Genomic DNA, 10712 nt, shown 5'->3' with positions numbered 1-10712 from the left:
ACACTGAAATAGGAACAGGAGAGATTGCAGAGACTACAATTCCCAGAATGCTCAATGGGGAAAATGAAGTGAGTGTAGCAGTGTATTCTGGATTGTGTATTTCGAGTAGGGCTGAATAAGGCCACTCCTACCCCTCCCCCAAGGCACGCCTACCCCCTCCTTCTAAGGTTCTCAAAGGCCGTCGGTAGTTGTAGTTTTGCCAAACTTAGGGGGCTTATAATTGTAAGCGAGAAGGCCGAGAGGCCTGACGGGATTTGTAGTCTGCGGCCTCGGCGGACGCGCACGCGCAGCAGAGGCCGGGGCGGGGCCGCGGCACTGCAGTGAAAGGCGAGGCAGCGGGCAGGCGAGCAGGGGGCGGGCGGACATCTTGGGAGCCGGAGAGTGGCCAGGCTGGCTGAGCAGGGGCCTGCGGACACCAGGTGAGTTCGGGATCTAGGTGTACGGGGTGAAGGAGGACGCCTGCCTGGCTGCCCAGCTTTGCTCTTCCCCGCACTGCGCTACGCGGAAAGCAGTCCACACCCGGGAGTGGCCTCAGCCTTCAGAACCGGGAGGGAGCTGACGGCGGGGCGGGGGCGCCCGGGGCGCGGTTGCAGGACGGGCGCTGAGCGGTGCCCTCCACCTGACCCGCCCGGAGCTTCCCGTGAGAAGGGGACCCTACTGGAATCCTCCCAGAGCAGGGATGCCCCGCGGCTGCCCCCTCCCTAGGATCGCGACAACCCCCTACCCCGTGGCGCCTCCTCTCGGCGCAAGAACAAGCTTCCCACCCTGCGGCACCCCCTCCTCGCAGTTGAGTGACAGCCCCCGCACTCCCTGGAACCATCTTTACCCGCGACGTCCTCTTCCCCAGGGCGAAAAGCCCACCACCCTCGCCTGCTTCTACACCCAGCTTTCTCTTATTCACCACTACTAGTCTCTCCCTGCCTTTTTTTCCTCTTTAAAGCCTTGACTTTTGACATACTGGAAACTCTCTCCTCCAGGTGCCCCCACCATACCTGTTGCCACTGTGGGCTCACCTGAGTATACTGCCTGGCTGTTGCTGTCAGTCTGTCCCTTAACTAAATATGCCATTCCTGTCCTGGGCCCCACCTCTGTTTCTCTGATGCCCTGAGCTCCCTACCACTTGATACCTGTGAACTTGGTTCTTTGCCCAGGGCTCTACCTCCATTTTGCGCTTCCTCTCCCAGTCTCTTTGGGACTGAGGAATGGGATGTGTCCACCACCTTGAGAGACTTCTCACGCAGTCTGGGAGACCTTGACTGCCACAGTAATAGGCTTTATTTTCCAGTTTAGCAAAGTCTGCTAAACTGCCCCCCTGTGAAATTAACACCAGGGCTAATCCAGGAAATCTAGAACTAAATTAACCCTTTTTCTCGTTGCAAACAGTCTAATTTAGTTTGACCCAAATAATTTGGATAATTCAGGGATTCTGCCCCTCGTTTACAGGCACTCGGGTCAGAAGTGAATTATGCTGTGGGTCTGGAATCACAGAATTTCAGCTGGAAGGATCTCTTGATTTTTATGAACCTGCATCCACCTCGTTCCCCCACACCCCTGTATTTTCATTGCACTTGGAGCTGAGAGGGAGCCTCTCTTTTTAAAAGAGAGGTGGTCAAAAATAACTAATAAGCAGCTTGGGTCACTGAAGTGTAGTCTGTCAGGACTGGGGCCTTTCTGCTCTGCTCTTTTGCCTGTTTATCTGACTGCCTGGGAGAGGCTGGAGCCACACTCCTGGGTCCGTGTCAGGGCCTAAGGCCTCCCTTCTCTTCCTCCCCACACCCTGCACACCCTTTCCTGGAATGTTTAGACTTCTGTGAATTAGAGAGCTGGAGGTTCGGGCCCTGCTGCCTTCTCTGAAGGGTAGTGGAGCCTGAGGAACTGGGCGCTCCTAAAGCTTTGCCTGGGGGCCCCAGGCCTGAACCAGCTGGAGTAATTCCTACCACCATTCCTGCAACCACAGGCAGGCCTTCACAGTGACTCACCAGCTAGAGCGAGTGAGAGTCTGCACAGGAAGGGGCCTTGCTGAGCTCAGCACTGTGAAAGGGGGGAGGGGGCTACTCTGGGCTCAGCCCCAGAAAAGGGGCGGGGGGGGGTGTCAAAATGGCCTTAGAATCCTGGGCCTAAGTCCCTCTCCCTTTTCTCCCTTCCAGTATGGGATAAACAGGAACTGGAGCCTGGCTAAGGGGAGGGGCATGCCTGGGAGGGCTGCAGGGTCACTTGCTGGAGGATCAAGTGAGAAAAAAAGCCCAGCCAGTGACCTGCACAGCCCCACAGGGGACACTGGCAGGGGTTCTGAGACCTTCCCTTACCCTGCCCCCCCCCCCCCCATCCTAGGTCTGTTCTCAGAGCGATGGGCCGCGGAGACTGAGCTGCCGCCATGATTGGAGGCTTATTCATCTATAATCACAAGGGGGAGGTGCTCATCTCCCGAGTCTACCGAGATGACATCGGGTGAGTCCCCTGGCTGAGCCAGCTGCGCCCCCACCCCCACCCTCCTCCCCAGCATGCAGGACCAGGTCTCTTTCTCCCAGAGGCTTGATTGGGACTGCCCCCACCCCTTGCTCCATCCTGGAAGCTCAGCTAATACAGCCTGGTTCCCATTAGGTCTGGTGGTATTGGCCAGGCAGCCAGTTGCTGGCTGCTTGGTGGGACCTGTGAAAAGGCAGGCCCCCCACAGTCTCAGGAACTCCTGCCCTTCCTGCCTCCTGTTTGCTGTAGTGACAGACCTGGTTGCTGGAGCTGAGTGCTTTTGGCCGGGCAGATTGATCCCTCCTTTGAGGAGAAGGGAGATCTGTCTCCAGCGGGTGGAGTCAGTGGTCAGGCTGGTGGTACTAATCCACCTAAGTCTTGCTCTCACAAGCCCGTCTCATGGTGAGAGTCTTCACTGGACTCTTGAAAGCCTCTCCCTTGCTCAGGAGTCAGGCTGCTGACTCAGCTGTTTTCAGTTCCTCTGGGCCACTCCTGGAGGAGAGGTGGTGAGCAAGCCTGAGGTACTCTCCAGGTCACTGAGGGATGAGCAGGGAGGCTGTGCTGCCTTTCTGGCCTATCAGAGTAGCCTGGGAACAGCCCCTTGTCCTGTGTGCCTCAGACCTCTGTAAGGAGGCACAGCCTCACTTCTCGTTCTGCCCCACCCTGCATGCCACTGCTGTTCCCTGACAGAGGGGACTTATCCCAGCCTCAGCGGCTCTAACGAGATTAGGCTCCTTTGGTTCATGCTTTCCTGTTTTTCATCCTGGAATTGCTTAGAATAGACAGTCAGAGATGGGCCTGCTACAGCGGCTCCCAGTTTCTTGGCTAATGGGCTGGCCTGGCCTTTGTGGCTGTTTGTCCGTTGGCTGGTGGTGGGGCATGGGCTAGAGTTGTGGCAGTGCCTGGCTTGCATATACCCACCCACACCCCACTCCCACCCTGATGGACCTGGTTAAGCCAAGGCCAGGGCATACACCATCTTGCATGCCTTGCTGTGCTCTCCACCCCTTGCCTGTTGCCCGTCTGCTTCCACCTCATGGTGGGTGCTGCCTACCCCAGTGTGTTGTGTGTCTAATCCTCTCTCTCGTTGCTGTCACTCTCCTCTTCTTGCTGGCGTCATTTCTCTCATCCCATCTCATTGGCTGCCATAGCAATAGGTAAGCGGCGTGATAAGCTGCTGCCCAGGCACAGGTGGGTGGGGGATCCTGCCCCCCCCCCCCGGCCCCCACATCGTTGTTCTGTTCATCCTTTTTCATCCCTGAACTTGCCCTGGAATTGGATCCTGGACAAGAATGGGGTGGCCCAGCTCCATGGCCCCTCGGCTTTTCCCTCAGTAGATTAGAGCCTTCTCTGAAGTCATGCTGGCTTTGTCTAACTTCTGGAGGAGCCAGCCTTCCCCACTGGTGGGATCACTAGTGGAAAGACTGGAGAAGCAGCAGCGTCTCTTTCTCATCTGGGCCTGGAGCTTACTGAGAAGCTATAGAGGTGGCAGCAGGAAAACTGGAGCCAGGCCTGGAAGTCAGGAACATACTTCTCTAAACCTGATGGACCTCACTTTATTGTGGTTATATCTGCCATCCTGTCATTGCCACCTGACTTCCCTGTCTCTCGTGGCCTTCAGATATCAGCCTAGCTCTGGCCCTCCCCCACCCCGTGCCCCCACTGGGAGGAGTCCTAGGGAACCGCCCCAACGGTTTAGGCATTGGCTTTAGAGTGCGTGCCAGACTTCAGCAGAGAGGGGGGTGGCTGTTTGTTAGCTGTGGTTGATCCCTGCGGAGTGAGGTTTGCCCATGTACTGAGCAGCCTCTGTGCACCCTTTTCTCTCAGGAGGAACGCAGTAGACGCCTTTCGGGTCAATGTTATCCATGCCCGGCAGCAGGTGCGCAGCCCCGTCACCAACATTGCTCGCACCAGTTTCTTCCATGTTAAGCGGTCCAACATCTGGCTGGCAGCTGTCACCAAGCAGAATGTCAATGCTGCCATGGTCTTCGAATTCCTCTATAAGATGTGTGACGTGATGGCTGCCTACTTTGGCAAGATCAGCGAAGAGAACATCAAGAACAATTTTGTGCTCATATATGAGCTGCTGGATGGTGAGGCTGGCGGGGCAGTGGGTCTAGGGTGGGGATGCACCTGCTGGGGCCTGGCCTGGAGGTGGGAGCAAGTCTGAGGCTCCAGTGCCCTCTGAACTTCCTTTCCTGACTACCTGGTATTTTGAGCTCTGAGGAAGACAGTCCAAATCCAGAACTAAAGGCTGATCTGAAGTGAATACAAAAATAGGCTAGTGAGTGGAGGTAGGGGAAGACCAAAAGGTCTTTTGGTGGCTGGTCTTCCTGCAGTTCAGTTAAGCACGTTTCATCCTCTTATCTTTGTGGTTTGGGCCTTACTACACTGACTCTCCTCCCAGCTTTCCATCTCAACAGCTGCCTCAGAGCCTGGACAAGGGTGAGATATTATAGGCCCCTCCGGGCGCATTGTTACTTCTCTTCCTCTGTAGCGTATGATTTAAGTGAACAGAGTCCTTTCATCTTTCCAACATCTCTGTCTTTTAAGGGCTAAGGGCTTCTTGACCTCTCACTTACTGGCCGTGCGACTCTTCTGCTGCTTTTTCTATTTGAAAAAAACGTGATATTTTCATTGTTTTCTTATAAAGCACAAATCCTAGAGTAAATGCTAAAACTTTGCTGCAGATGATGCCTAAATGTCTTTTGGAGCTATGCTGGCCAGATATATCCAGGCCAGGGGAGGGATTGGCGCAAAGGAGCCTTCCGCTTTTTCTAGGAGCTGACGGCTCCCTTCCTTTTGCAGAGATCCTAGACTTTGGCTACCCACAGAACTCAGAGACAGGCGCACTGAAAACCTTCATCACCCAGCAGGGCATCAAGAGCCAGGTACTCAAATTGTACAGGCTGTAGTCAGGGTGGAGCCCAACCTCCCTTCATCCCCGCTGGCCCCCAAGCCTTGTCTGAGCTGACTCATGAGCCTGCCCCTGACAGGAAGTGCTGGCCTGAGCCTTCTGCCATGACCGCAGGCCTCTTTTGCTCTGTGTGGCCCTCTCCCACCCCTGGAGCTTGCCAACTCAGCATCTCTTACTGGGGATACAGCTCAAGCAGTTTCCTTCTACACTGGGGGAAGGGGGGGTGTGGACTGCTCTGGAGGCTTGGTATTCCTCAGGAGGAGAGAGCTTGGGCCCTCTTCTAGGATCCAGGCCTCATAGCCTTCTCCTTCTTTTCTGCCTGCCTCTTCCCATCTGCGCCCCTCTGCTGCTTCCTGTGGGCACCATGTTGGCCCTGTGTTCTCCAGCATCAGGTAAGCTGTTCCCTCAGCTTCCACCCTTGCAGCTTTGCTCAGTTTTCTCCAGGCCCTGCCCCATGGGGGAAGATGGGTCACAGGGTGGGGACTAGAAGGGAGAGGGGATGAGGGTGGAGTGGGGATGGAGACAAGTGGATTGAAGGGGGAGAGGAGTGAGGCCTTGCTGTTTGTCTCTATCCCCCATGTAGACAAAAGAAGAGCAGTCTCAGATCACCAGCCAGGTGACCGGGCAGATCGGCTGGCGGCGGGAGGGCATCAAGTATCGCCGGAACGAGCTCTTCCTGGATGTGCTGGAGAGTGTGAACCTCCTCATGTCCCCACAGGGTGAGGGCCCTCTCGTGATGAAGCAGGATGGGGGCCAGGGCAGGATATTGGTCCTGACTCAGCTGCTCCTGTTTATCTGTCCATCACCAGGGCAGGTGCTGAGCGCCCATGTGTCAGGCCGGGTGGTGATGAAGAGCTACCTGAGTGGCATGCCCGAGTGCAAGTTTGGGATGAATGACAAGATTGTCATTGAGAAGCAAGGCAAAGGCACAGCTGATGAAACAAGCAAGAGGTGCCTGAGGCAGGGGAGCTGGTGGGAGAGGGTGGACCTTGGAGGGCTGAGCAGAGCCTGGTGAATCACAGGTTCCTTCTGGATTTCATTTTTGCAGTAATGCAAACCCCCTCTTCCTAAGGGTGTGCTTGGCTTGGTTGCTCTTGGTATCTGTGTTAAGAGAGATGAGGGGATTGTCCTCATCCTACTCAGAGTAAGCCCCTTTGTTTGATCCCAAGGACCAAGATTCTTCTGTACATACTGATGGCCCCTGCCCAGTGTGCCTGAAACTTTTGGGTTCCAAGCAGCACAGCTCTCAAAAGATGAGTTTGCAAAGCTCCCACTCATCCATAACTCTGGGACAGGGACCCGCAAGTCAGAAAGCTGCATTCTGACAGCTTTCCATAGATTACAGTGCACGCCTGTCCAGGCTCTGGCAGCCTTTGGGGGTGGGCTAATCTCCCAGCCCGACTCTCTCATGCCAGTCTCTTGTACCAATGAGGAGACCTTCTGTCCCTGCTTGCAGCGGGAAGCAATCAATTGCCATTGATGACTGTACCTTCCACCAGTGTGTGCGACTCAGCAAGTTTGACTCGGAGCGCAGCATCAGCTTCATCCCACCAGATGGAGAATTTGAGCTCATGAGGTGCCATTGGGGTGTGAGGAGCAGGGGTTGCTGTCGGCAGAGATTGGGGGAGAGGGAGGAGAACAGGCTCTGCTGTGCCAACCTGAAGGTCTCACACCCCTAAAGGTATCGCACCACCAAGGACATCATCCTTCCTTTCCGAGTGATCCCGCTAGTTCGGGAAGTGGGACGCACCAAGCTGGAGGTCAAGGTGGTCATTAAGTCCAACTTCAAGCCCTCGCTACTGGCTCAGAAGATTGAGGTGAGGATAAGGGACTTGGGGAGGAGGAAGCACTTGTCTCCAGGAATAAAGGGAGCTGATGGCAGGGTTTGACAGAGCTCCCTGACAGGTGTGTCACTTCTAGGTGAGGATCCCAACCCCACTGAACACCAGTGGGGTGCAGGTGATCTGCATGAAGGGGAAGGCCAAGTACAAGGCCAGCGAGAACGCCATCGTGTGGAAGTGAGTCTTTCCTTCATGAGGCCACAGCAGGGCTCAAGATGCCTTGGTGTACCCTCTTGTTAAGTTTCACCTTTCGTCCTGTGAGAGTGTGTGTGTGTGTGTGTGTGTGTGTGTGTGTGTGTGTGTGTGTGTGTGTGTGTATGGAACGGGGGTGACTGCTTCTCCAGGAGCCTTTGCTTGTGTTCTCACCCCTTATACCTCTGTGTAAGTGTGCACATGCCTGCACTGGGGTGCATGCATGCATGCATTTATTAAGATTCTTTAACATTTCCCTATTTGCCCTTGTAATACCTCTGTGAAGTAGAGAGCAAGGGATAGCATGGCCACGTATCTAAGCAGAAACTGTGTGCAGCCCACAGTGCTAAAGGAGTAACAGACCCAAGGTTTCATAGCAAGAGGTTATCAGAGTCCTCACCACAGTTCCTTGCCCTAGCACCTCCCACAAGCTCCTGGGTTCTCTTCCCTGCCACCCCCCAACCTCCCCAAAGGGGCAACCCCCCTTGAAGCTCCTCCAGGCTACCAGGGCCCCTGTGTTCCCAGGATCAAGCGCATGGCAGGCATGAAGGAATCGCAGATCAGCGCTGAGATTGAGCTGCTGCCCACCAACGACAAGAAGAAATGGGCTCGACCCCCCATTTCAATGAATTTTGAGGTATGGCAGAGAAGGGGCCTAGAGCCATGGCAGGGTGTGCTAGGAAAGACTTTAGAGATCATTCAGATCAACCTCTGCATCTACCACCTTGCAGACGAGGAAACTGAGGCCCAGAGAGAAGTGATTTCAATTCACAGACCCATTCCTTCCCGCCTTAGGCCTCCTACTAGAAATTGCTATTCACACCGACAAAAATCTTTGACTTCCTTTGGCTTCTCATAAAACAATTCTTAGGGAAAACTGAAATAGCTTGCATGCCAGGTAAGACACAGTTTACAGACAGGAAAATGAGCTGACTTTGCTTTGTGCACGTTAGACATGTAATTTTTTCCACCTTATTGTTTAAGTCCGTAATATTGAGCAGGATAAGTATGTTCTAAGGCAGGTCTTTGGTTGCTGCCACCTGCTGATTAAAGGAATTGATTCAAGTCCTCACAGGCAGGGCCTGACTTCAAACCCAAATGATTGCTAGTTACTCTTGGATATGCTTTCTTCCTTAGTAACCTCTTAGAGGACCCCTCACCACCCCAGCTTCCTTCAGCTTCTTTTAGGGTCCCAATCATTCAGACACCTGTAGTAGAGAGATGAGGTAGGGCAAGGCTATGGAACTTCCCGGAGGAGAGCGGCAGTGAAAGGAAGGCCACATTCCTAACTGGAGCTGTCCCTTGCCCAGGTGCCATTCGCGCCTTCTGGCCTCAAGGTGCGCTACTTGAAGGTGTTTGAACCGAAGCTGAACTACAGCGACCACGACGTCATCAAATGGGTGCGCTACATTGGCCGCAGCGGCATTTATGAGACCCGCTGCTAGCTGCCTAGTGGCAGCTAGCCCGCCTCCCCACCCACCCTCTTCCACGGGTCTGGGTGCCCTTGGCCACTACACGTCAGTGTCTCCTCCCTCCTGCTTTGCTGCCTTCCCTTTGCACCAGCCCCTGCGTCTAGGTCTGGACCAACCACGTTGTGAGCGGGACTGTCGGAGCAGTCCCTGGGCTCCCTGGGCAGGGTGGTTTCTGAGGCTCTTGCTCCTCCGTCCATCTGCCTGCCCCAGCCCCGTGCCAGGCTCTGAGTTCTGCGACCAAAGCCAGGTGGGCCCCATCCCCTCCCCTCCCCTGTGGCCACATCTCTCTGGAGTGGGAGGGTCGGCTGCCCCTCACCTCGGAGCTCCCCCAAAGGCCAGTAACGGATCCCCAGCCCTCAATTCCTACTCTGCTTTGGGATAGTGTGAGCTTCATTTTGTACACGTGTGACTTCGTCCAGTTACAAACCTAATAAACTCTGTAGAATGGAGTTGCTGGCTAAATGTTGAAGTGGAAGGTACATGGGGAGGGGGTCTGGTGGGACTGCTGCTCCCCTGTCTTACTTGGCCTGCCAGGAGTAGAATTTTCTATTCCAAACTCTCTTTTGTCTCAATTGTTACGTCCCTCAGGGCCATCTAAGCTCCTGACAGGTGTTAGCCCCAGGTCTCCCGTCTCCTCTGAGAAAATAGCCTCAAGATCAAGAAGCCCCACCTGGCCCCGGTTCCCTGAGGGTAGAGATTCTTTCCTTAAAATCATTCTCAGCGTTAGGCAGGTATTTTTCTAATTAGCAGAGATTAAGCAAGGTTTACATTTGGTCTTTCCAGCCATCCTTAGAAACTGACCTCTTAATTCCATCCTCTTCTCAGTTACTCAGGCTTCACAGACCTCAGTGGGTGGGTTGCAAAAAGGAAAAATGACTCTTCCCAGGCCTCTTAGAAAATTCCTCCCTCTGTGCCTCCCCTTCTCCATAGAATTGTATGGTGAGTGAGTCCCTGAGGGGAGTGCTTCATATTCTGCTGATGTGTTGGAGCAGATAAAGATTTGCCATCACTGGTTTTCCCTTGCTTGGTCTCAACCTTTTTTTTTTTTTTTTTTTTTTTTTTAAAGAGGGCTTGAGTTTTAGCTCAGTTTTGTTTTTAAAATGTATTTATTTATTTATTTATTTCGGGCTGTGCTGGGTCTTCGTTTCTGTGCGAGGGCTTTCTCTAGTTGCAGAGAGCGGGGGCCACTCTTCATCGCCGTGCGCGGGCCTCTCACTATCGCGGCCTCTCTTGTTGCGGAGCACAGGCTCCAGGCGCGCAGGCTCAGTAGTTGTGGCTCACGGGCCCAGCTGCACCGCGGCATGCGGGATCTTCCCAGATCAGGGCTCGAACCCGTGTCCCCTGCACTAGCAGGCAGATTCTCAACCACTGCGCCACCAGGGAAGCCCGGTCTCAACCTTTTTAAACCAAAAACATCTATTAAGAGAAAATATATAATGAACTCCCATGTCGCATCCTGGTGGTTCAACTTGTCATCTCCTTAATATCACATCCAGCCTGTGTTCGTGCTTAATCCAAGTGTCCTACAAAAATTTTCACAATTTACATCTGGATCCAAACAAGGTCCATTGTGATTGGTGAATGCTTCTTAAATCTTAAAAATCACAGGTTCTCCCTTAGCTCTTGCAGTGTTGAAGAAACCAAATAGTTCTGTAGTTTCTCCATCAGAATTACTTTCCCTGTGTTTCATATGAAATGGAAATAACAGGATTGACTCCTCACCATGTCAAAAGGATGGATAACGTTGTGACTTTAGGTGACAATTTTAGAGCCCAGTTGGAAGAATATTCACATTAAATGTGAAGCAGTATCATCATCAGGGTA

The 10712-nt window shown here is 53.7% G+C and overlaps 1 protein-coding gene across 1 annotated transcript; it reads left to right on the top strand.

Annotated features, from left to right (window-relative positions):
* Nucleotides 1-279: 279 nt before the first annotated feature.
* On the top strand, nucleotides 280-9337 carry AP2M1 (adaptor related protein complex 2 subunit mu 1). The gene is made up of 11 exons (XM_082393039.1): nucleotides 280-419; nucleotides 2332-2448; nucleotides 4294-4559; nucleotides 5275-5357; nucleotides 5967-6102; nucleotides 6193-6334; nucleotides 6840-6959; nucleotides 7065-7200; nucleotides 7304-7401; nucleotides 7942-8053; nucleotides 8727-9337. The coding sequence occupies exons 2-11, from the start codon at nucleotides 2375-2377 to the stop codon at nucleotides 8859-8861; spliced, it is 1302 nt and encodes a 433-aa protein (XP_082249165.1). The 5' UTR covers nucleotides 280-419; nucleotides 2332-2374; the 3' UTR covers nucleotides 8862-9337.
* Nucleotides 9338-10712: the final 1375 nt, after the last annotated feature.

Source organism: Balaenoptera borealis (genome assembly GCF_965194805.1).
Source record: "Balaenoptera borealis genome assembly, chromosome: 5".
NCBI lineage: Eukaryota > Metazoa > Chordata > Mammalia > Artiodactyla > Balaenopteridae > Balaenoptera > Balaenoptera borealis.
The sequence above is the reverse complement of the archived record's forward strand: the minus strand, read 5'-3'. Positions and strand labels throughout refer to the sequence as shown.

Bases quoted from the DNA above. Each gene is read 5' to 3' on its own strand.
- AP2M1 (XM_082393039.1), top strand. From the start codon at position 2,375: ATGATTGGAGGCTTATTCATCTATAATCACAAGGGGGAGGTGCTCATC. The intron at 4,560-5,274 runs GTGAGGCTGGCG...TTCCTTTTGCAG, and splicing joins CATATATGAGCTGCTGGATG to AGATCCTAGACTTTGGCTAC. The intron at 7,201-7,303 runs GTGAGGATAAGG...TGTCACTTCTAG, and splicing joins TACTGGCTCAGAAGATTGAG to GTGAGGATCCCAACCCCACT.